This window comes from Sciurus vulgaris (genome assembly GCF_902686455.1).
Source record: "Sciurus vulgaris genome assembly, chromosome: 8".
Lineage (NCBI taxonomy): Eukaryota > Metazoa > Chordata > Mammalia > Rodentia > Sciuridae > Sciurus > Sciurus vulgaris.
This window is the reverse complement of record NC_136468.1, coordinates 125,160,316-125,185,694: the sequence shown is the minus strand read 5'-3', so window position 1 is coordinate 125,185,694 and position 25,379 is coordinate 125,160,316. Positions and strand designations below refer to the sequence as shown.

Sequence of the window (25,379 nt, the reverse complement as noted above, 5' to 3'; positions counted from 1 at the left end):
TCCCATCAATGAAGCACAACCCACTCATCAGTGGTGGGTAGGGGCTCTTTCAAGAGGAGTGGTTACCAAGAGCTCTGCAACCTCTTTTCTTAGACTCCGATTATAACCATAGATCATGTTCTTGGTAGACACAGGAATGTACAGAACTGTGTGAGGGCCATGGAGCAACCCTAGTACAGGGGACACCCTACCTACCACTCTGGCCTCAAGATGCAGATCATTATAGTCCTTTCCTGTGTATGCATGTGCATGTGTGAATCTTACCTCCAATTGCATTATGTTTTCTTCACCACTTTCAGTTGGATTTTTTTTTCCTTGCTGATTTATTAGAGCACCTTTCAGAGTAAGAATTTTACTTTATTGCCAGATGTTAAAAAAATACTTCATGTTAAAATGTTAATTATTTTATTTTATTTTATTTTATTTTATTTTTGCGTGTGTATGTGTGTGGTGGTGGTGGTGGTGGTGGTGGTGGTGCTGCTGCTGCTGCTGCTGCTGCTGCTGCTGCTGCTGCTGCTGCTGCTGCTGCTTCTGCTGCTTCTGCTGCTGGGGATTGAACCCAGGGCCTTGTGCAGTTGAGGCAAGCACTCTACCAACTGAGGTATATCCCCAGCGCAATTATGTTTTGATATTCTGTATGGCTTTCTTATCCTTCTTTCTTTCTTCTCTCTCTTTGAGATGGGACCTTGTTATGTTGACCCAAGCTAGCCTCAAACTCCTGAGCTCAAGTGATCCTCTTGCCTCAGCCTTCCAAGAACCTGGGACTACAGACTTGTGCCACTATACTTTCTTCTGACTTCTACTATGGAAAATTACAAAGGCACTGAAGTACAAAGAAGGGTGCAGTGGGTTCCACATATCCCACACCAACCTCCACTGTGCTGAAGTCACAGTCTAAAAGTAAATCCAGTGCCTTTTATTCCAACTGAAATATGTTGTTCTTAGTGGTGTCACTCCTTAAAAAATGACCATACTATGCAGTGCTTTTTTTTTTTTTTTTTTTTTGGGAGGGGGTGTACAGAAATGTTTTATTATAAGTCCTGCTGGTTCCTTTTTCCTTGGCAGTTTCTTCCACTGCTGAGAGTCTGAGAACAGCCATCCCCTAGCCCTGCCAGACACCCCAGGGCCTGCACTGACTGCCAGAGACCTTGTAGTCCTGGCCTCTCTCATGAGTGGACTCTGCCCTTGTGAACACTTCACCCAAGTCTGCACTCCTCTGCCTTCCTAGATTGGGCACAGTGCCTATCCTTGGTGGATTGGCCAGAAACTATCCCTGAAACTTGGGGCACCATCTGATCCCAGTAGGGGCAATAGGGTAATGATGGATCCCTAGAAGGCCTGGCCAACCAATTAGAGAACAAATCTCCTGTTGGGGGGTGGGAAGACAGAGCCCCAACAATGTCCTCCTAGGAAGAGAGTATGGTCTTTGTCATCAGTGGACTTGAGTTTGACTACAGCCAGTTTACTTTCTGGTACCATGTCCTCCTCCTCAGATGGGCAGAGTGTAGAGTGGGGAGTGGAAGAAGGCTTGATGTCACCAGTTCCCTCCTGGGTTCTGATAGGTGACTGGCAAGAGCTGCTGCCTGCTCTCCTGCTGGCCTGACCCTTAGGAAATTCCTCTAATTCCTCAACCCAGATTGGCCAGGGGCCCCATAATTTGATTTTCCGGAGCAGTGCTTTGGCTGGACTCCTTCTAAGGAGGAATGTCTGGGTCAGCAAGAAGATGTCAAATATCACGTTTTGTTTCAGGGGAAGCATTCAGCTCCTACCTGCAAGTTCCTCTGATGATGCCTTCACTTTCCCAACAAAACTACATTGACCCCATTGCCCCAGAGCATGCTCTATCCATTTGATTAACTATTCACTTATTCCTTCATCCCCCATCTATCTAGCCTCTAATCAGCCCATCTTGTCTTGTCTTCGTACTCATCTTTTTATCCATCTACCCACCTGCTCATCTAACTGTCCATCCTCCCTTCACCCTTCCATGGAGCCCTCATCTTCTCATATAATCATCTCCTTATCCTTCTATGCACATATCTGTTCTTTCATTTATTCCCTTTTCTATCCATCCTCCTATTCTCCCATCCCTCTTTCTAACCACCCACTCATCCATCCATTTAACAATCCATCCACCTGTCAAAACCTTCCACTCATCCTCTCATCCATTCATCCACAAACCCACTATTACCTTTTGTACCCATCCATCCATTCACCCATCTGTCAAATCATCATTCCTCACCTGCCCATCCATTCCTCCATTCACCCACCAGTTTGACATTCTTTATACTCACCCACCTACCAATCCATCCATTTATCCATTTGTCCATTCCCCATATTCACCTATCTATCCTTCCATTCATCCATCTATCTCCCACCATCCCCTATCTGCCCATCCATTTACCCATTTGTCTATCCATCCTCCTACATACCCATCTGTGATTTGCTCTTCCTCTAGGCTCCCACTTCCTGCTCATGTGTCCTGGGGCCACTTATTTTTCCATCCAAGCTTCTCTTCTGTGCAACTCCTTGTCCAGCAGTGTTCTGTGAGACCATGGAGGGATGCTCTCAGCTCAATACTAAACACTCAAGCCAGTGTGCTTCTTTTACAGTTAAGTTTTTCAACATTTAATATCAGTCCTGACCTTACCAACCCACCTCCAAGATTTCTAATGTTTTGTGGTCTGGATATTCATGTTCTCACATGGTCCTGATGTATGATCACTCCTGGGGTGCCCACTGTTGTTCCTGTCTTATTTCTAATTCAACTTTATGGGTAGGCACATTTGGCAGGAAGTGGCCTCCTGTTTGGGAAACTGGTTATGGGGTCTTATGGAATCCACGCTGCAGGCAGTGCTGGGCTTTTCCAGGTGAGGGGAGGCCTTGAGGGAGGAGAGTTAGGATCAACCAAGGCCCCACAGCATCACTCCTCCTACCTGTCCTTGAGGACCTCTCTGGACCCTAGCAAAAAGCATACCTGATGCCATCCCCACCCAGGATCTACATCTTGGTGCCCCAATCCCCTGATGGAATTTATCTTTGAAACTTCTGTGGTCAGTTTAAAAATTCATTTACATTTTACTTTCCATAATGCCACGTTTGTTGTTTTAATATAAAAATAGCATTTTGAGTTACTTTGGGGTGCTGGGTCACCTGTGTCTACATGTGCTTCTGTGCATGGACCCATGGAGGCCTGCATATGTGGGATGCTGGACCTCTCTTTTCTATATAGGTGCCCACAGCTATCAGGGCTCAGCAGACAGAAAGTGTGCACACAGGCTTAGGCAGATAGTTGTGACTCAGCATCCAGTCCTCTCCTCTCCTGTGGTCATTACTAGGACTCTCTACCCCTAATATGGCCAGTGTTTAGATATGTTACCCAGGAGATACATCATCATTTCACTCCAAGTGATCTGAATTGGGCAAAGGGAAAGCCAGCGTAGGGTTTGGCCACCTTTTCACTGTAGCCTCAGAATTCTGGGCCCCCAGCCAACCCTCACCTGGAGTCAGCAGGCCCCTTTCAGTATGGGTCTGCTTGGACTCCAGAGCTGGGGTATGGTTGGGAGGTGAGGTTAGGGTAGGGAAACTGTCCCCAAGTGTCTGTAACCCAGGCCTGGACCTGCTAGATGGGATTTGGGAAGTGGTAGGATGAAACTAGAGGTCAGGCAGGAGTCTTTCTCTGCACAAAGAAAGAAGGAAGCTGCCTCCTGCCCACAAAGCCAGCAGTTGTCCCATGGATCCTGATCATTACCGCCTACAGGTCCCTTCTGCCTCTTGGTTCTAAGTTTCAGCTGAGATAGGCAAATAAGACATGGCTGAAAACTTGAGTTGTCTGTCTCCTCTCAGGCAGGAAGACCCCATACTCTGCACCACCGGGCTCAGTCCATACTTCCATAAGATCTTGGCTGGGCTTGGGTGCTGGCAGATGTGCACAGGAGGACAGAGTGTCCCTTCTGTGCTTGTGCTGTGCTTTTTGGTGGCCAGAGAACCCAGGCTATGCCTCACTTGTGACCCCCCTCTATCCAATGGGGCTACCACCTCTCCTCGCTGTAATGTGGTTCATTCTCAGGCTATAGCTGATTTAACAGCTCTTCCTCCCACACTGGCATCCCTGCAAGATCACATTGACCATTTTATTTATGTGACAGGAGCTGGGGAAATGAAGAGTAGATGTGGGGGCTTATGCTGGTTTCTTGCCCTCATTGGACCTTGGTTTCCCTTACTGTCATGGTGGAACTGGGCCCCATAGTGTCATTTCACCTCTGAAGTAAGCTATGTCCTTGACCCAACCAGCACTAATGTGGCCCAGCCCAGCAGTGGCCCTCTCTGGGGGCTCTGTCCTTGCAGCTGGCCCCATCTCAGGCCAGTGAGCAGCAGAGCTAGCCCTCTATTTGTGTCAGTCATTGCGTGTGACTTTCCTACACAGGGGCCTACCCTTTCTAAGCCCAGGTTCACTGTTGGTGCAGGGATAAACAGTTCTAGCAGAATTATCCTCAGTGGGCTGGTGTGGGATCAGCCAGGAGTAGACCCCAAACAACACTGGGCATCAAGCCACACACCAAGCTCTGGGCACTGTGGCCACATGGCTGTACCCTGCCTGTGGCTCTGAGCCAGGGTTTGAGCTCTGCATACTTGGCCTGCTTCTTGTTGCCCATGAAAAACAAACACTGGTCATCCAGGGAACAAGCAGCAGGGAAAAGTGCTGGCTCGTCACTGCAAATGCCAACTCTCCACTGCTCCTAGCCTGTTCCCCTGGGACTCTGGGCCCCAAGGGGGCAGTGCTGAGCCAGGAGCTAGGTGGGCCTGACCTCCCTAAGTACTGGGCCTCAGATGCTTGGACCCCTGCCCTCTTACAACATGGCCCACTTGCGGGCAGAGGGACTCTAAACTTTATGTAGCCCTAGCCAGAACCTCAGCCAGGCTTTTAATAGGCTTTCACTTAGCTGTGTGAAACAGATACTGCCTCTGTTTTAGGCTGGAATGGCTGTAAATGGATGCTGGACCACTGTCCTTGGGCTAGTGTTGCTGGGAGCTGAGGCAGTGGTCACCCCACACCTGTGTAGGTGTTCCAGGCACCTGACAGCAGTAGACTGGCTTCTTACTCCCTGCCCATTGGCCACACCAGCTCTGGCACACTGCTGTGTGGCTACAGATGGTCTTGGCCTTGCCCACTGTTATAAGGTGGGGCTGGGATAGTCCCATGAAATAGAGATGAACTGGTATGTGCTGTGGGCCTAGGAAATAATGGACACTCATCACACCAGCTCTTCCTGCCCTGCCCAGTAGGCTCGAAGACACCCACAGTCCATGGTTCTGCTATGACCTGGCAGGAAACAAAGCCTGGGTTAGAACCCCAGGCCTCACTGGGAATGAGCCAGCTGCTTCTGGCCAGCCTGGGATTAATGACTTTTAATTTAGAATTTAATCATTGCAACTTCCCTCCAGAGAGCTGAATGCTCTGGTCTGGGACTGAGTTGTATGATGTGTGAGTGGGATGGGCAAGAGGCCTATGGTGGCCTTATCAGGCCACTGCTCCACCCTACCCTTAGCTTGCTCTGCTTTGCCTGCAGCTGGCTGGCACCCTATCATGGAGGACTGCAATGTACACTCAGCTGCCAGCATCTTGGCCTCAGTGAAGGAGCAGGAGGCCCGTTTCGAGCGACTGACACGGGCACTGGAGCAGGAACGGCGCCATGTTGCCCTGCAGCTGGAGCGTGCCCAGCAGCCTGGAATAGGCAGCGGTGGGATGGGCAGTGGGCAGCCCCTACCAATGGCCTGGCAACAGCTGGTCCTGCAGGTAACAGCCCAGTGACTGGGAAGGGGTAAAAACAACCAACTGGGAAATCAATCTAAGGGTCTTAGAACACCACAAATGAGTGTACAATGAGACCTGTTGAGGCTTTTAGAGAGGGAAGAAAAGATCCCAAGGGGATTGGATATCCACTTAGGTATGCTAGGCACCATATGAAGGATGTTCAAGATACAACTTGACCCTGAGATCAGCACACTCCACTGAGGGAGCTCTCAGGGCTCACTGAACAGGATCTGATCTGAGCAGCTCCTTGGACAGGCTGGTGACACGGTTTTGCCTGTTCTGGAGTCTCCCTGCCATGATATTCTTCTTCATTGCATGGTAGGTCAGCTCCAGGGGAAGGCTTGATCAAGGTCCCAGGCTCTGTCTACAGCTCAGTGTGTGACATGGGAGCCTCAGTTTCCCCACTGTCTATTGCCCTCAGACTATGCTTTAGGCACCTGCTCATCCCCAGGAGGTGTGGCACCCTGCCTATTCCTAACCAGTGGAACAAGGGCTCCACAGAAGTCAGACTGCCTAGGTCTTCTCAACATCCTCCTTCCCTCCATGGGTCATGAGGGTAGAATGAGGAAGTTCAAGGAGCCTGAAGTCTGGTGAATATCTGCCTATGTCAGGCTGAGGAATTTTGGGCAAGTGACCACTCCCTGAGCCTGGCCTTGCCTAACGGTGGCCAGGTGATGGTTCTTTTGTCCACTCATGAAACTACTTATAGAATGTATGACCCTGTACAAGTACACAGTCAGAATCAAATTATTGTCTTCAGAATGCCCCTAACTCACTGGGGAACTTTCTTTCTAAGCATTTGGGTCTGAGTGGTCTCAGGCACATGGCATAACCAGCCACAGAAGCCTGGGACTGAGGGGAGTCAGTATGAGTGCAAGAGATACCTCCAAAACCTCCAGGCACCAGGAGTTCCAAAGAGTGAGGCCTATACCCCTAAACTCTAGCAGGGGAAGTAGAATAGCCTAGATGAGCAACATGGGGACAATGGCAGCCAGTGAGCTTGAGACTGCTCCTCAGGCTCCAGGCACTCAGTCCAGCCCTCCCAGCCTGGAATAGGCTCTGTTCTGCAGCCCACAGATAAGTAGTGTGGGAGGACAGAGGGCATTTAGAGGGTCGATGCCCTGGCAAAAAGATGTTCCCACAGTCTAGAGTTACCCTAGCCTCCTGGGGATTAAGCCTGAATGACCTTAGGCCATGACCCCTCCTCTACCCTGCCCTTTTTATCTTAGGCTGGAATCAGAGACAGCATGTGTTCCCAGGGCTGAAGCTGGACTAGAGGCATTGAGTTAGGCAGACCCAGCTGCCTCCATGCCAAACCTACTTCTCAGATTAATCCCAGCAGGAGGTACTGGGTGACCTGCCATTGAACCTGAGGAACAGAGCTGGAATCTAGAGCTGGCAAGGCAGGTAGCTGGGGGCCAAGACTGTGGAACCAGAGCTAGAAGTTACTGCTGTCCTGTCCCCTTGGCTTCTTCCACGGTCTTGGCTGCCTGCCTTTCAGACACTTAGCCAGAGCAGGGCTGAACCTCACCTAGTGGGGAAGGGCATCATGGGGGCCTGGCCAGATGAGCCGTTGGACCTGCCTTGGGCTCAGCCAAATGGGCATATAGCTGGGGCAATAGCAGCTGGTGCAGTTGGGGAGAAGACCAAACCAGCTTTAATTCAGGATTGGTACCACATTCCCTCAAGGCAGTATGTACTACTCTTCCCTGGCCTGGGCAGCCATAAATGGAGGATGCAGGAGATCAGTGGTCAAATAAACTCACTCCTGTCCAAGTGGGGAAACTGGGGTTCAAAAGGGCACATAGTGGACACCCAAAGTGCTCAATCATGCTGGCAGTGTAACCTCTGTACATGGCATATCCTGGAAGCCAGGACTGGCCGCAAGGCAGGTTGTTTTCAGAACAGGGGCAAGGGAAAAGTAGGCATAAGGCAGGAAGCCCAGGCCTATGCCCCCTTTTTTGCTGTACCCACAAAGCCTCATTGGGCTGGCCCCAGCTCTGTTAATATCAGAACCTGTTTTCTCATACATGATGAAGGAGCCATTGGCTTGCCTCTGTGGGAAATGACCCAAGAAGGTCACCCTCACTGACCCTCTCCAGAATTTCCTTCCCCTCTACCTAAGTTTTCCCCATATAGAGTCACACTCCTTAGGTATGGCTGCTGGGGGACTTCATGAGATAAAGAACCCCTAATTGGCAACTCTGATCCCCCCACTTCAGCCACCACTTCCCAGTAGATCAGAAACATAGAAGAGAGAGGGTTTGAGGCCAGCATAGCCCCTTGAACTTTTTCTGAGGATCCAAGATCAAAAAGATTAAGATTTTTGTTTGTTTGTTTGTTTCTGTTTTTTTGTTTTTTGTTTTTTGTTTTTGTTTGCTATTTGGTTTTGGTACTGGGGATTGAACCCAGGGGCACCTAACCACTGAGCCACATCCACAGCCTTTTAAATTTTTTATTTAACTCAGTAAGTTGCTGAGGCTGGCTTTGAACTTGCAGTCCTACTGCCTCAGCCTCCCCAGTCGCTGGAATTCTGGGATTACAGACTTATGCCACCACACTTGGCAAAGTGATTAAGATTCTTACCCAAGGTCACTCAAGAGTTGTTCACTTAGGGCTGGGGAGATAGCTCAGCTGGTAGAGTGCTTGCCTTGCAAGCACAAGGCCCTGAGTTTGATCCCCAGTACCACACACAAAAAAAAGAAGAGTTGTTCACTTGCCCCAATGTTTGACCCACTCTGACACCTCTAAGGGTGGGAAGACACTGGGTTTCTTGATGGAGAGAACTCAAAACACAAAGTGGGCCTCTGGAAGGACCATTCACCAGGTCTCCATTGAGCTCTGTGGGGGCCCTTCCTTGGAGGCCTGTGCTTGGTGGGGGCTAAGCTCAGGGCTGGGACTAGATCTGAGAGAACTTGTAGCGCTAACAATGCTATATAACTACTGTCTCCATTAGCCTAGAACGAGAAAACGGAGTCATAACCAGGATAAGTGGATTATACCAATGAGGATGTCCTTGCACCCTCTCCCAAGTAGGGTCTGGCTTTTGACCTGTGGGAATTCAGTTTCCTAACTGTACAGGCGGAAGGGTGTATGTGTTCATTTACTGACCGCAAACCGAAGTCTGGGAAGTACTTGGCTAAACTCACTGGATGGAATATGCCACCTCCTGTGGGAGGGACGTGAAGTCCGATCAGCTGCCAGGAACGATCAGCTGCCAGGGACTTGTGGACCACCCGGGCTTAGCCTGGCTGCAGAGCCCCGCCCCCCGACAGTAGAATTCCTAACCTCGCCCCACTCCAGCGGCTCCCGCCCCGCCCCGCCTGGGCGCGGCCCCGCCCGATTGGCTGCTCGCCCTGACCGCCGCCAGATCCGCCCAGCGGGGAGCGAGTCCGCCGAGCCCAAGCGGCTGAGGCGCCGGAGCCGAGCCTGGTCCATCTGCCGCTGCCCCCGCCGGCCCGCGCCCGCAGAGCCCCGGCCCAATGCCGGCCGAACTCAGACAGGTTGGAGGGAATTTGGTTCCGGGCGGGGGCCAAGGGCATGGTCCCAGGGCTGGCGCCGGAGGGCGGGGCGCCGACTTCGCCGAGAAGGACCCGCTTTTGTTAACGAGGAGCTGCTGGCCCAGGGCAGCTATTGTCTGCTTTCCTGGCTGGGCTGCGCGGGACCCCGGGCCAGGCGGGGTGGCAAGAGTGAGCGCACTACCCTGGGTTTGTGCAGAGTGGAGTCTCCAGACCGGCGCTCGGGGTTCCAACATGGGCAACCCTGCATTCAGAAGGAGCCAGGACTGGGTTGGTGCACCTTAGCCAGCGCACAGGACAGGTGGTGAGGTACCGGGGTAGGGGGCCAGGACTTTCCTGAGTAGTCCTGTTCTGTGCGGAGGGAAGCTGAATCTGCAGAGGAAAGTCCGACAAGGCCTCCTATTCCCTGGGCTCCTTCCCTTCCCTTCCCCTCCCTTTTATAGCCCTGCGCGGGCTCCTACTCCGGAGACCTGCGAAGGAGATTCTGGAGCTTTAATGGAAGCTGTGCCTCAGCAGCAGCACATAAGGGGAGGGGTGGAGGCTGGTCCTGCCCACGTGTGGAGACAGGAGGGGTCTCAGAGGAAAACGGGGCTGGCCGCCTCCCAGTATTGGGTGGAGTGGAAGGCAGTTGACAGCCTGTACTCTGCTCAGGAAGAGTAGGGTTCAATAATAGTCGAGAATACAAACTGAATAGAGGAACAACCCCATATAAGACCCTTTATGGTAGGAGGGGTGTCTCCCATAGCCAGATTCCTGCCTGTTACACATTTCTTGCTCCAGAGATCTGGCTACTGACTGATCCAGAGACAGAGGGACCAGGGGCAAATTTGTGGACACATTGTGGCTGAGGTCTGGGCTTTGGGAAACTGGGTTAGGTGATGGCTTGCTCTCCCAGCCTGCTGGACACCAGATTTCCTTGGTCTTTCAGCCCACTTGTCTGGGGCCACACCCTGGCAGGTATACTGCTACTGTGGAAGGTCGATCTCCTATCCCCCAGGGTCTGGGCAGAGGCCATGGGCACTAAGGGAGAGGGTGCTTTGTGGTGGCCAAGGTCTGGCTGCCTGGTGGGAGATGCCAGCCAGTCTGACTTGTGCTGCACTCCACCTGGGAGGGTCATTTTGAGGGATTCAGAACTGTTTGAATTCTCCATCCTTTTGTCCATCCAGGGGTAGCCATTGCTTGCCCTCTGGAGACTTGGCCCAGGAGTCGTGGTTTCCAAGTGTGCATTCTGACCTTAACCTATGTTTGCCAGGAGACCTTGCATTGGATGGGACACCCACCCCTATAGTCTGTTCTTTACTATACAGACTTATCTGTAAAGTGCATAGGCCTTTGAGCATTGATCTACATCTTGCTTTTCTATTCTCCATTGCATTTGGCTACATAGGTAGGACTGGCAACCTGCGCCCTTTCCATTTCTGTATGAGGAAAACAAACCCCAAGTGTCTGCTTGATGGGACCCAGGGCTCTTGTGCTGTACTTAGTTCTATGTCTGCAGGGATCCTGTTGAGAGAAGTGGTGAGTGGATCTGCCTCATCAGCCACTCTGGACCTTCCTACAGGCCCAAGGAAGCTCGTGGGAAACCCCAGAACTGACTGCAGCCCCTCTCCAAGTCAGGCCCAGAGGCTATAGACCTGCTCCACCACAGATGTGAGAGCCCCAGGATGAATGTGAGCCCCACAGGACATGGTCCTTTTATGAGGCAAAAGGATAAGGCCAGGACCAAGGAGGGGGTGACAGTAAATCATTGGCAGAACACAGGGAGTCGGGGAGGACAAGGCTGTTATGTCCAGGATGGTGCCTATGTCTGTGGTGTAGAGGGGAACAGCCCAGAATCAGGACTAGGACATAGGTAATGTGGGACTGCAGGGCCAGGGTTCCTTGAGAGTGGGCAGGTGGATGTGAATCATGAAACCTCAGAATAGGACACTAGGGCCAGGCAGGGATCCAGGCACCCCAGTCAAGTGTATTCTAGTCATTAGCTCACCATTCCATAGGTCTCCCATAAAGATGTTATAGAGGCCTAGGCCATGGAGTTAACCTGGGCATCCCTGTACTATAAGCTTCAATTTCCCTATTTGCTGCCCACTCTGAGACCCCCCATAGTGGATGCCTGAGTGGCTTGGTCCCTGCATGTTGAAAGCACATCTCAAGGCCCCACATGGGTAAGGGTCTGGATAAGACAGTGGAAGACATGACAATACAGGTATTCTAGCATATGCCTCTGAGAGCAGTAAGTACTGTGCATTTTGGGTGTGCTTAGGAGACGCCACAAATTGATATGTTCAGAACTGTGAGCTAGGCTGAGTGCTCATATTCTTGTGGACATGCACATGTTCCTACCTGAGAAATCAGGTACACGTGTCTGTGTGTGTTTCCAGATCTTTGTCTGTGTGTGCCTAGGCATGTGTAGCAGGACTGGGCTTTTCCATGAGCACCAGCTGACTCATGCTTCCGCCTGCCTGGGTGAAGTCATTGCCCATTTTTAGCTCCCTGAGGTCATTTGCCAGCAGGGACTCTTGGGTCCTTGGAATCCCACTGCCTTGCTGCTGGTCCCTGATTTGGTGGTAATACTGCAGAATTGCCAGTAACTACTGGAGGCCCTGGCTTTCCTAACCACCCCAACTCTACACTTTTAAACCATCACCATAGCAGGGTGGGAGGAGGGAGATGGGCCACAAATTGGTAATGAGGTACCACAATGTCCTTTCCCAACCCCAACTATGGGGGTCGCAGAGCTGGCAGCAAATAGGGAAACTGAAGCTTATGGTAGAGGAATGCCCAAGTCCATTCTGTGGCTCAGGCCTCTGGAACATCTTTCTGGTGGGTCTGTGGGTTGGTGGGCTGATGAATAGCATGTAATTGACAAAGTGAACTGATTGGTATGGGCCCAGTGCCCTGCCACCTAGCTAGTATGGACTCTTCTTGTGTTTAATCTATGAAAATCTAAGGGGCCATATCCCACTGGCAATGTCCTGGGCAACAGTCTCCTCAGTCTTGCTCTTCCCTTCTACCTCATCTCCAGGAAGGCAGCCCTTCTTGATTGGCCCCCACACTAGAGCTGTGACTAATCCCAGGACTCTGCAGAGAGAGTTTGTAGCCTAGCACACAGTTACCAGATATACATGGGGCAGTGCAGGCCCTAGTAGGGATGGCTGCCCTGTGCCTACTTTCTACCCTAGAACCTTCCCAGCTCCCATTGCCCTTGGAGAAAAGTTCAGGCCTCCCTGCTTGGCATTCTACTAATTGTCCCCATCTTGGACCTCAGTCTGTTTCTCTTCCCTGGGAATGGGGTCTTTTCTTTCTGGCTAGGTCCCAGCAGACTTTCCACCAAGACTGGGCTGGTGACCATCAAGACCTTGTTCTCAAGAGGTAAAGTGCCACTCAGAGGAGTCCTTATCAGACAAGTGCCTGAAATCCCCTGGCTAACAGTAGTGAAGTAAACTCTCTCGCCTCTGTCAGACCTGTTCCCTATCTATAATTTTATCTCTTACCTTCTGAGGACCTGCTTCTAGGGGAGCAGGGAAAGCATTCTATGCTACTGTTCTCCTCTTTCACTTGATCCTGAGGGATGCACTGTCCTAACATGTTGGTGCAGGCCCCTACCCAGACCTCTGCTCTGTATGCATTAGGGCCCCCAGGACAGGGACAGATTCCTGTGCTGAAGATCTCAGGAGGCAGGCCCTGAGGGCAGCCCTGGGCAGCTTGCCTAGAGTACCTCCCACCACCAGAGAAGGGTAGAGTGTGGCTCTGGAGCCAGGCAGATGCAGTATGTGTTGCAACCCTCCCTGGGCCTCTGCTCAGTTTCTGTGCAGGCCTCAGGGGGCCAAGGCAGGGAGCACATTCTGTGAGCCGTGAGGCTTGGGCCATAGATTAAGGCATGTTCTCCTACTGAACTGTCCCTGGCTGTCCAGGAATGTGCTCCCCCTTTGCCCACCCACCACAGTTTGGGTTTCAGCCCCTCCCCATCCTGGCAGATGCCAATCCCTAGATGTAACCATAGTGGGACCTGGGGTACATATGCCCAAAGGCAGATTGGCTTAAGTCTCCATGCCACTCCGCAGAGCAGGACTGATCTGTCCTCTTTCAGCCTCAGCTTCCCCACTGGCAAGTCCAGCTAGTAGGCACATGAGTCTCAGAAGGGCATAAGTCTAGAGATGTCTTGCCTCGAATTTCAGTGTCCCCAACCCCACTCCCTAGAGGGTGATGGCAAGGTGATTCGCACTGCAAATCCACTCTCTCTAGTGTCTGATGTGACATCCCGGTCTCTGTCAGCAGGAGGCACCAGACATAGGCCTGACTGAGGTAGGGCCAGGCCTTGCCCTCAAGAGTGTCTGAATTGGAAGGAGCAAGAATATTTTGGTGCTTTGGGTACACAGTGCATTCTGGGAGCTGGGTATTTCAGTCCTGCGAGGGTGTCTGACTGGATTTGGCAGGAGATTGGAAGTGGCCACAGGAGTCAGTGAATGCCACTGAAATTGTGACCCAAGGTTTATCATTCCAGTCTTCTGGAGTGCAATAGGGAGGAGACTCCAGAACACCTTGAGGGCCCAGCCAAGAGTGACAGGTGATGTCAGGAGGATGTCCTGCATGTCCCACCTAGGACCTCTTCAGGCCTGGAGAGACTTGCGGTAGCCAAGGCCTTGCAGCTCAGAGAAGCACAAGCCTCTATTTATTTGAACCCAAGGAGGCCCTAGGATGGGGAATCAGGCACCTATATTCCAGGGACATGTGAGCAGTAGGTCCTGCCCTCTGATATGTTCCTCTTTTCCCCCAGGAACAGAGCCCAGGGAGCCAGGCATCACTGGCCACAATGCCGGAGGCACCTGAGGTGCTAGAGGAGACAGTGACAGTGGAGGAAGACCCTGGTACACCCACCTCCCATGTGTCCATTGTCACATCTGAAGATGGCACAACCCGGCGCACTGAAACCAAGGTACAGCTGGGCACAGGCGGTAAGAAAACAGGCCAGGAATCCTGTAGTTGTCCCTCTGTGGCGTGGGCATGTGAGTCAACCCCCCAGGGGCTACCCATTTGGGTGGAAAATTGTGGCCACCATGGCCTTGCTAGGGTACTGTCCAGGCCTCTTGGACTGCCCAGCCCACCCACTACCGGCCTATCCACCAGGTCACCAAGACTGTCAAGACAGTGACCACGAGGACAGTACGCCAGGTGCCTTTGGGTCCAGATGGACTACCCCTGCTGGATGGTGGCCCTCCACTTGGCCCTTTTGCTGATGGCCCTCTGGATCGGCATTTCCTACTGCGTGGTGGTGGCCCAGCAGCCACACTCTCCCGAGCCTACCTCAGTAGTGGGAGTGGCTTTCCTGATGGTCTTGAGCTCCGTGATGGCCCCAGCTATGGCAGCCTGTCTCGAGGTCTAGGGGTACGGCCCGCACGCACTGGCCCCCTTGGCCCAGGACCTGGTGATGGCTGCTTCACACTGCCTGGCCGCCGGGAGGCCTTTCCTATGGGTCCCGAGCCTGGACCATCAAGTGGCCGTTCCCTGCCTGAGCGCTTCCAGGCAGAGCCCTATGGCTTGGAGGATGACACACGCAGCCTGGCTGCTGATGATGAGGGTGGCCCTGAGCTGGAGCCCGATTATGGCACAGCCACACGGAGAAGAGCTGAGTGTGGGCGGGGCCTTCGTGCCAGGTGAGCACCCTGTTCCCTGTGGCTGCTTCCTTTGGAAGTCCACCTTCTCTTCCCAAACCACAGAATACTCCACAGTTAGTCAAGCTGCCAGGGCTGAGTTAGTCATGCTCATGTTAGTTTGAATCAGCCTTGGCTCTTCTCAAGGACAGCAGCAAGGACAAATCCTGGGATGGTAGATATTAGTCTGGATGGAAGAGAAGCTGGTGACACCTGCTTTGTTCCAAACAGATGGCCGTTAATACCCAAACATAAGAGATTCAGTGTGTTGGTCTGAGCTCAAGGCCCCAGACTATCCCTGTGCTTCAGTCTCTCCCAGGCATCAGAATAATCAGAACCCATTATCCCTAATCCTTCCTGTCATAGCCCCTGGTTCTGTCCATATGTCCTATATCTGCAGAGTGGGAACATAACCACAACCTGAGTCTGGATTTGCTATGTGACCTTAGGTGAGTCACTTGACCCTCCTAGCTTTAGTCCCTACCCTGGGAAGTGAGTTTGATGACAACAACCCATTGGACTACTGAGAGCCAAGGACATCTCATATTCTGAAGGGCTAGTAGCCTGAATGCTCTTCAGATGGTCTTACTAGAATGACCACATGAAGGGAAAGTCACTTATTTCCCTTACATCCTGGCACTAGCCAGATGCTCTTACAAAAGTGAGATTCCTCACCCCCATCACAGAAAGATGTTGCATGGAAACACATTTAGTGCAGGATTGGTGATAGGAGTGAGCAAACTCCCCATCCTGGGAAGGATTCAAGTCCCAGTGGCCTTTGGCTGGGATTTGCCTTTGTCATTGGCTATGAGTCAATTCTTGCTGGGTTGGAGCATGACTCTTGGCCCCCACTCCATGCTTGGGACTAAGATGTAGATTCTCTTAGCCCAGCCCTGCTCCAGGCATTTATAGTCTCCTGGATAATGTGATGGGCAACTCAGGGCAGGGCTGGCAGCTGCTGTGAAGATGTTCATTTGCCCTGCTCGCCTGCACAGGGCCTATGAGGATGTAGCAGATGATGCTGGTGAACTGACTGATGAGCGGCCCCTGTACCCAGCAGCAACAGCACCACTGGCCCAGCCAGAGCGTGGCAGTCTAGGCAGCCTGGACCGGGTGGTGCGGCGCTCACCCTCAGTGGACAGTGCCCGCAAGGAGCCACGTTGGCGGGACCCTGAGCTACCTGAAGTGCTGGCCATGCTCCGGCACCCTGTGGACCCTGTGAAGGCCAATGCAGCTGCCTACCTGCAGCACCTGTGCTTCGAGAATGAGGGCGTCAAGAGACGTGTGCGACAGCTGCGCGGGCTGCCTCTGCTTGTGGCACTGCTAGACCACCCTCGGGCTGAAGTGCGTCGCAGGGCCTGCGGAGCCCTGCGCAACCTTTCCTATGGCCGTGACACCGACAATAAGGCTGCAATCCGGGATTGTGGCGGTGTGCCTGCTCTGGTGCGCCTGCTACGGGCAGCCCGTGACAACGAGGTCCGTGAGCTGGTCACTGGTGAGTGGGACCTGGTCATGCCTGCTTCCCCCTGGAAGAGAGGAGAGCAAAGCTCAGCCTGGAAGGGGTGAGGCCACCTGGGAGAAAGCACCCAGGAGGTCAGGAATTCCACCTGCTGGTACTGTTTGCCCTGGGAGTAGACATCCAGCCCAGTTGCAGTGACAGATCCCCAGTCTCTTTTACCATAGGCAGGGGTGCTGGCACCAGGACCCACCTCCCTGGTTCCCACCCCATGACGGTAGGGTGGAAGGGTTTCTGTCTTGTAGGACCTGAAGGGCAGGCAGGGTCACATGATCATCTCTTTGCATAGCCTGGTGGCCTCAGGAACATTAGTACCACCTACCCACATAGCAGGAATGGGTTGGAGGAGATGGCACCTGCCATCCCCCTCCTCTGCACCCCAGCTCTTCTGTCCCATTTGGAAGCCACCTTTGGATTCTGCCTGCACGTCTTACTTGGGCCAGGTCTCCCACAACCTCTCCTGACTTTTTATTTCTAACTTTATGTGCAAGCTGGAGTATAGCTCAATGGTAGTGTGCTTGCCTAGCATGTGCTAAGGCCATGGTTCAATCTCAGTCCATAAAAAGAAAAAAAAAAAGAACCATACTGACTGACTATGTGGAGCTGGGTGCTTTGACTTACGCCAGCTATTTGGGAGGTTGAGACAGGATTGCAAGTTCAGGACTAGCTTCTGCAACTTAGGGGAACCTAGGGGGACCATGTCTCAAAAATTTTAAGAAAGATGTAGGGCTGTAGCTCAGTGGTAAGTGCCCCTGGGTTCAATTTCCAGTACCAAATAAAACAACAAAAATTCCTTTATGGGCTGGGGAATGAGGGTGGGGGCAGGTCCTGAGCATAGTCCTCTGGGGGGGGCAGGGCCAAGTAGTCAGCATGGTTGGTCGGCGGCGCCCTGCAGGCACACTCTGGAACCTGTCATCCTACGAACCCCTGAAGATGGTCATCATTGACCATGGCCTGCAGACACTGACCCATGAGGTCATCGTGCCCCACTCGGGCTGGGAACGAGAGCCCAACGAGGACTCCAAGCCCCGGGATGCTGAGTGGACGACTGTCTTCAAGAACACATCAGGCTGCTTGAGGTGTGGGTAGGGGCTGGGCTTAGGCTGTTTCCACAGGATGACTGGGTGCTCCATCAGGGAGGCAGAAGCAGGTGCCAGAGCCTGCATGTACACTTGGGCCCTATGCTGGGGGGCTGCCATGTTCTCAAAGTCCCAGAAAGCATGGAAGACAGTGAACCACCTGGATCTTAGGAGTTTCAGAGCCACATCATGAGTCCTGTGGATGGGAAGTGGGACTGATGGGGGATATCCTCACTCCTGAGGGCAACCTTGTTCACCTTTCCTAGTGTCCAACCACTCCAGCTCTGCCCATCCTCCCATTACCATGATAGCCAGGGAGCAGGAGCAGAATCCTCGTCTCCATTCTGCCTCTGAGTCTTGTCCCTCCACCTTAATGACCCTTTCCCTCCCGCTCCCATCTCTGGGAGGCCTTGCATAGACTCTACAGGCAGATTCCTTAGACCCCATGGTCATCCCTATCCATCAGGTCATGCCCCCATGGTCCTGTAGGGTCCAGACCTCTCAGTGTATTGGAGCCCAGTGCTGCTGCTGGGTTGAGGGGGCAGAATTACCATGAACGGATGGATTCAAGCCTCCTTAAGCCCATCTTTGACCCTTCCTAATTCAACTGGGAGTCAGGGAAGACCCCTCATGCCCTACAGATATGCTGAGCTAAAGCCAACCTCCTGGAGTTGAAGTAGTCAGGACTTCCTGCTCCTCCTTCACTGTGCTTCAGGCTGTTGTATCCTATCCCAGTGGGTCTGTTGTGGCAGCAGCAGGGCCAGTTGTGCAGATGAAGACAAGCCCCTGGGGCCAGGGTTGGGGCTGGAGAAGTTCTTGTGGGGGTTAGGGGTCACCAGACCTGCTCTCTGGCAATACAGGAATGTGAGCTCAGATGGCGCTGAGGCCAGGAGACGACTCCGGGAATGTGAAGGGCTGGTGGATGCACTCCTGCATGCCCTGCAGTCAGCTGTGGGAAGAAAGGACACAGACAACAAGGTGGGCAGGGCAGGAACAGTTTTGCAGCCTCCTTCCAGGGGTCTGGAACTGTCTGGGGTGGCCCAAAGGGGCATGGGTATGGATCTGGACATGGCCCACCTGGTCGCAGCCACAGTGAGAACGGGGCATGGTCCTACAGTTGGCAATTTCTTCCTAAGAGAGGGGCTTTCTCTTGTAGCTCCTCTTTGGCACACTGACTGTGGCCAGTCTTTCCTGAAGGCTGCCTTCATGCACAGGGTCCTGGGATGGTTAGCAGCCCCCAGACCCGTGGCCCTGCCCCACCAGGTCACCTCTTCCCACAGTCAGTGGAGAACTGCGTGTGCATCATGCGGAACCTGTCCTACCATGTGCACAAGGAGGTACCTGGGGCTGACAGGTACCAGGAGGCTGAGCCTGGGCCCCCAGGCAGTGCTGCAGGCTCCCAGCGCCGGAGGAGGGATGACGCCAGCTGCTTTGGTGGCAAGAAAGCCAAAGGTGGGTGGGTGAGACTGGGATGCTCCTCTAGACCTTCCCTGGGCTAAAGGCTCTCCATATCTATGACACACTACTACAGAGGCTGGAGAACACCTGGTCTTCCCTCCATGGGCAGGCAGGGAAGCAGGGAACTGAGGAAGGTGTACTGCCCTGGGTCACACAGCTAACAGGGGCCAGGGTTCAAACCCTAGCCTGGGCTTCACCCTGTACTGTGGGTCCCCCAGGGCAGTATCCATGTGTCCATACACTGCCCAGACTCTGTCCCTTAACTCTAGGGAAGGTTTCTGTGGGCCTGTGAATTTGGAAAGTGCTACAGGTGATACCCCCTGGCTATTTACAGAGCACCTACAGGTCCTGACAAACCCTTCAGGTATACCCAACTTTAGTTGGTCTAGGCCCCTGCTGCACACTGTCCCCCTTAATTACCTGTGGGGTACAGGTTCCAGGAACCTGCATCCCCCAGCAGCAGTTGCAGTAGAACAGTGTACCTCCTTCATCGCCCTGCTGATCCCAGGCCTCACCTTGCCTGTCCCACTGGTGAGTTCTCTGCCTCAAAGAGTAATTGGGGGCAAGGTTCCTACTTGGCCCAGGGTATGCAGTAGGAACATAAGGGCATGGGGAGGGTGCTACCTGCTCAGGCTCATCTCCTCTCTCCTGTGCTTCCTCCGGCTGCCCAGAGGAGTGGTTCCATCAAGGTAAGTTCCTGTTTGTCCTGCTGTCCAGGCCTGGCAGGTGCCTGTCCCCATGGTTCAGATATTTCTTTCCATGACATCTGCAGGGCAGTGGGTACAGTGGACTTTTGGGATGCCTTCCAGCCTTAAGGCCCTGTCCCACCCCAGTCCCATGAAAAGGCAGCCATCTCCATGACAACTACATGGACATGACAAAGGCAGGAATGTGAGCACTGGACTTGTGGGAGTCTGAGAGGGAGGGACTACCCTCTGAAACAGACTCAGTTACCTAAGCAGAGCAGAAAGTGGGCAAGGCCTGGGGTATGTCCATTACCCAGAAGGCAGAATGTGCCTCTATGATGTGGCTCAGATATATCCCTCATGGGATGCACATAGGTCCCAGGAGGATGGGTAGGGCAGGAACCCCAGGTGGTTTGAGCTTGGCTTCTTGCCTTCCAAGAGGAAGGCAACATCTTCCTGAGAAAAGGAAGATGGTTAGAGACAGCGAGTTTATTGTCCTGGAGGTGTGCAAGCCAGGACTGCACAATTATTTGTTAGGGCTACTATAGGAGCCCAGCCTGGGTATGGGGGGTTCTGATTGATAGAGGCTATGTTCCTGTTCCGGCCCCTGACTGGGGAAATTTTCCCCTTGGATGGGACTTGGCCCCAGTCCTGTCTCTCTGCATGATCCCAGCAAGTCTCGTCCCTGTCAGTTTCTCTGCTTGTACCTTACTACTACTCAGCCTGAGATCTTGTTTCCATTAGTTCACAAGGGAGTCACAAGGGAGCTATGAAAAGGTTCATGGTACATTCTCAGAATCTGATGGGAGATGAGGCCTAGGTGCCCAGGGCAGTGCTGGAATGTCCTTAGTCCCCACTTTCCTATCCCGGACTAAAATCTCAGAACAAGTGCTTCATACCCAGGGCCTCTCAGTGCTCAGGCTTGGACATTAAAGGTGCTCTTTGAGCTTTGGGCAGGGGAGGACTATACCTAACCCTCCTGGTATACTCTTGTCCCCCATGAAGTCTGCCTCCCCTCACACTGCTTTTCCATTTCAGGAAAGAAGGATGGTGAGATGGACCGGAACTTTGACACATTGGACCTGCCCAAGCGAAATGAGGCTGCAAAAGGTAAGTAGGCAGAGGCAGAGTCAGGAGTGACCATGAGTATTTGATAAAGCATTATGCCATCAAGCAGGCCTAAATAATTTAGATGGGGAAATGGGCCCAATATGTATGGGATTTCATGGAAGGGTCCAGTGCCTGATCAGGGTCTGATCCTGATCAGAATCAGGATCAATACCACAGGTTATTTCAGATAAGGTAGCTGAGAAGATACAGGCCAGGCTCTTGATCATTCACTCAGGAGGTAAAACAGGCCAGTCACAGGGAAGCCCCCAATGAAGGCAGAGCTTTCAGTATCACTCCTTGGGGGCTGAGAGCCAGGAGGGCACAGACCAGAGGTCTTAGGCACAAGAATGCTCCACTCGTGGACTCAGACGGGCAGGGCTATTCACCCTTCATGTCCTCTGTCTGCTGGATTCCTGTATATGTACTGGCATTGTGCTCTGTACTCAGAACTAGCCTGTGCAAGAGAAAATATTGCCCTGATTGGGCCCAGCCAGCCCTGCAAACTAGAAGAACCCAGATGCCCCCAAGTGGGGTAGAAGGATGGGTGGGTATGTGGGGAACCATGCCAGGCAGAGCAACAGGGCCTCAGAAGAAAATATGCTTGGCAACTTTGGGGAGTAGTAAGCCCAGCTAGAGTAGAGGGAGTGTGAGACTTGAGGACAGGGGAGTGGTGATGAAATATGAGAGGATAGGTGAAAGGGAAGTAATGTCCTGACCCAGTCAGAGGCCAATGTGGAGACAGGCAGGCTTGGAACGCTGCCTCCACCCCTGACTCTGGATCCCTGCGCAGAATACCAACTTAGAACAGCCATGCTGCCAGGCTGAGACATTAATTACTGGAGCTCTTAGGGTGGTTGGGTGGAAGGACAGGCCCTGTTGCTAGGGACAGGCCCCTTGTTCACAGCTTTAGTCACATTTGTGGTGAGGATGCGGGGGTGGGGGGTGCTGTTCCTAGGGAGAGTGGCCAGGAACCCTGGCCTGGATGCACAAGAAGGTTGTCCCTATTGCCAGGAATGTTAAGCCCTGTTGCTAGGATCACTGGGGTAGTTGCTCAACTTCAGTTACTTGCTAGAGAAGGTGGGGCCTATTTGCTAGTCTCATGTCCTGGTTGTCACTTCCTTGCCCGCACAAGTCCCCTGGTATGCTCAGGCTGCCAGGCAGATCCAGTCCCATTTCTTTGGCAGCAGGGTTGAAGAAGAAGTGTCCTCACCCAAACCTATTATCTCCTGACTAAACCTGTTTGCCTCTCTGTGAAATGGGAACGTTTTTCCCTTGTGGCTGTAGGGTTCAATACATTGATAGAAAACATGTCCTGACTCCACACCCATCCCTGGCCCTAGTTTACCACAGCTTTGGGAATATGGGTTGGGGGTTCTGGGTGACTATGGGCTATGGTTGCCCTTGTATCCAGGCTTTGAGTTGCTGTACCAGCCAGAAGTGGTACGTCTCTACCTCTCCCTCCTCACGGAGAGTCGGAATTTCAACACCCTGGAGGCTGCAGCAGGCGCCCTACAAAACCTCAGTGCTGGCAACTGGATGGTGAGGGGCCAGTTCTGGCAGGGAGGGCAAAACCTGGACAGAAAGGGAATTTCCCCAATCCCTGCCCAAGCTGGTGGGGCGTGGGGGGCTACAGAGACTCCCCAAGATCTGGGAAGTTCAGGGTACACACCCTGGGTGCTAGAGGTGTATTGAGCTATTGTGACAGGGCTTTGTGAGGAACAACTTCTCACTGAGCAGTGTACCTCCCTACCTGCACCACTACAGTGGGCCACATACATCCGCACCATGGTGCGCAAGGAGCGTGGGCTGCCAGTGCTGGTGGAGCTGCTGCAGTCTGAGACTGACAAGGTGGTGCGTGCTGTAGCCATTGCATTACGAAACCTCTCCCTGGACCGGCGCAACAAAGACCTCATTGGTGAGCCACACATAGAACCAGGCAGGCTATTTACTTCTGGTCCCTTGGTTTGGGGGTGGGTAGTTCAGGGATCCAGGACCACCTTGTATCTTAGGCTGGTCCCAGCTACAGGAGCTTGCTGTCTTCCTGGCCCATTCCCTGAAGCTCAGCCTTCTGCTTCCAGGGGTCTTTGTGGCATCCTGTGGGTTTTCCCGGCAATGTCCCTTACCTCAACCCTGCTCCTTCCCACATGGTTGGGCAGAGATGTGTCCTAACATCTGACCCTGACTCTTAGGGAGCTATGCCATGGCAGAACTAGTGCGGAACGTGCGCAATGCACAGGCTCCAGCCCACCCAGGGGCCCGCCTGGAAGAAGACACAGTGGTGGCAGTTCTCAACACCATCCATGAGATTGTGTCCGATAGCCTGGATAATGCGCGCTCACTCCTGCAGGCCCGTGGAGTGCCCGCACTGGTGGCTTTAGGGGCGGCCAGGTGGGTGGGGTCAGGGCCAGGAGGTGGGGTTGGGGGACTGTAAAGGGGGGAAGACGTCTGATCCCACCTCTGATCCTGCTGCAGCCAGTCAGTGCGGGAGGCAAAAGCAGCATCACATGTACTACAGACTGTGTGGAGTTACAAGGAGCTACGTGGCGCCCTACAGAAGGATGGTTGGACCAAGGCTCGCTTTCAGGTGTGGTCCACCCTGGCCTTCCCTCTCCCATTTTACCATGTCAGGTTTCCAAGGGCACGGCATCCCACCTCACCCCCTGTTTTGTGTCTCTTTAAGTCGGCTGCTGTAGCAGCCAAAGCACCCAAGGCAGCTTCTAGTCCCGGAGGTTTCGATGACAGCACACTGCCTCTGGTAGACAAGAGTCTTGGTAAGTACAGACCAGAGGAAAAGTTGGATGGCACAAGAGCCCATCCCTGTAGCTCAAGAGTGCTCCCCACCTGCATTGGTTGTGTCAGGGTTGGGTGGGGAAGGAAGTCAGGTCTTCTTCCACTAAGACGGCTCCATATTTGTGGCCCCTTTCCCTGCTCTCATCCTCTTGGGTATTCCCTGTCCATGCTGTCTTCATTGGTACCAGGCTGGGTAGTAGGTGCCAGCAGGCAGAGGCTGGGCAGAATGTCAAGACATTAGTGGCAACAGAACCCAAGGTCATTGAGGTCAGTCCTGTCATGGGCTTGTCTGCCTGGTCATCCCCCAAACCCTGGCTGCCTATCCTTTTCTTGTAACCAGTCATCTGTTTATGCCTTCCAGATAGTGAGAAGCCAGGCAGCCGGGATGTGATCCCCATGGAGGCACTTGGCCCAGGTGAGGGCAAGTGCTGCAAACTTGTTTCCTCCTCAGGGAGGAGGGAGGGCCCTGAGACAGTCCTGCTGGTTTTTCGGGGTAAGTGTGCTTAGTGCTGGGAAGGACTTCCATGGAGCTGCTCCCTGAAGAAGGTTTGGTTCAGGGATGCCCAGGGACTATAATGCAGGAGCTAGCACCAGGATGGGTCTCCAAGGATCTGGTAGATGGGGATCCTCTGCAAAAGCTCCCTGTCCCTGGTCTCCTGTGTTTGGCCTGAGACCGAGATCACTTTTTCCTAGAGTGGGCCTCTCAGAACCCCCCTCATGCCCCTCCACCCTAACCCACTCCACAGATGGATACTCCACCGTGGACCAAAGGGAGCAGAGGACACTGGGCAGTGACTCTGTAGGAGAGACTTCAGAGAAGGAACCATTGAAAGTAAGTGGCTATGGGAAGGTGACCAGGGAGGCTGTATGTCTAGGGCTTGCCCAAGGGGCTGCTAGATAGTACTAAGTTTGATCTGGTCCCTGGGGCATGGCTAGGGTAACACTCATCCGTAGACAGCTGGGCAGTGGAACCAAGTCTGGGAAGCAGCCCTTCATATCAGTCAGTCTTTGAGTGTTGGGTTCAGAGCTTCACCTGCTGGGAGGGAGGAGGCAGGGGATAGAGCTCTGCCTAGTCACACACTGCACTGGACTGGAGCCTGAAAAAGTGAGTCTGCATCCTTCTCTGCATGCGTGTGGTCCATGCTGTGGTCCAGTGGAGAGAGCAGCACCGATCACCTGCTCTGTGCCAGTCCCCTAGCTTTTTGTGAAGGCCTTTGTGTGTCCACATGCCACCCCAAGCCTATATGAGCCATGCCAGCTGAGCTCCTCCATGCTGCCTTGGCAGACCCGTCCTCACACTGCCCTGGCCCTGACCCCACTGGCCAGCTGAGCCCTACCCTTCAGCTGCAACTAACATGCTTTGTTCTGCCTCTGCCACCCTCCTATCCATCCACCCGTCTGTGTGCTGCAGCTTGACCCCTGCAGGAAGGCCCCTCTTCCCGGGCCCAGCAGGCCCTCTGTCAGGCTGGTGGACGCCGTGGGGGACACTAAACCTCAGCCTGTTGACTCCTGGGTCTAGCTTGCATGCCTGGTATGTTCTCTCATCTGGTTGTTTGTCCAACTGTTTTCCCATCCTCTGGGCAGGGCTTCTTGTTAATCTCTGTTGGCCGCATGCTCTGCTCTCCCTGTTGCTCCCTGACAAGACCCCAGCTGCCAGTAAGCAAAACAGGCCCAAATGCCCATCCTAGGAAAGGCCAGACTGAGGTCTGAGCAAAGGTTCTCCAAGGGCCCATAGACCCATCCCAGGCACTGTGAA

The 25,379-nt window shown here is 53.2% G+C and overlaps 1 protein-coding gene across 13 annotated transcripts in view; it reads left to right on the top strand.

Annotated features, from left to right (window-relative positions):
- Window positions 1-25,379, top strand: part of ARVCF (ARVCF delta catenin family member) — a 49,975-nt gene that overhangs the window by 23,431 nt on the left and 1,165 nt on the right. For 2 of the 13 annotated variants that reach the window (XM_079152166.1, XM_079152161.1), the window contains 15 exons: window positions 5,571-5,797; window positions 14,111-14,269; window positions 14,461-14,987; window positions 15,980-16,479; window positions 17,396-17,579; window positions 18,440-18,557; window positions 18,860-19,031; window positions 20,762-20,833; window positions 22,245-22,372; window positions 22,598-22,748; window positions 23,023-23,221; window positions 23,306-23,604; window positions 23,985-24,116; window positions 24,370-24,455; window positions 25,035-25,154. In XM_079152166.1, coding sequence (XP_079008292.1) covers window positions 5,588-5,797; window positions 14,111-14,269; window positions 14,461-14,987; window positions 15,980-16,479; window positions 17,396-17,579; window positions 18,440-18,557; window positions 18,860-19,031; window positions 20,762-20,833; window positions 22,245-22,372; window positions 22,598-22,748; window positions 23,023-23,221; window positions 23,306-23,604; window positions 23,985-24,116; window positions 24,370-24,455; window positions 25,035-25,142 — 3,045 coding nt within the window. In that variant the 5' untranslated portion in view covers window positions 5,571-5,587 and the 3' untranslated portion in view covers window positions 25,143-25,154. Of the gene's footprint in view, window positions 1-5,570; window positions 5,798-9,159; window positions 9,319-9,546; window positions 9,643-9,666; window positions 12,706-14,110; window positions 14,270-14,460; window positions 14,988-15,979; window positions 16,480-17,395; window positions 17,580-18,439; window positions 18,558-18,859; window positions 19,032-20,761; window positions 20,834-22,244; window positions 22,373-22,597; window positions 22,749-23,022; window positions 23,222-23,305; window positions 23,605-23,984; window positions 24,117-24,369; window positions 24,456-25,034; window positions 25,155-25,379 lie in introns of those variants that run through there. The other 11 variants (XM_079152169.1, XM_079152171.1, XM_079152165.1 and 8 more) reach the window with 11 other exon arrangements.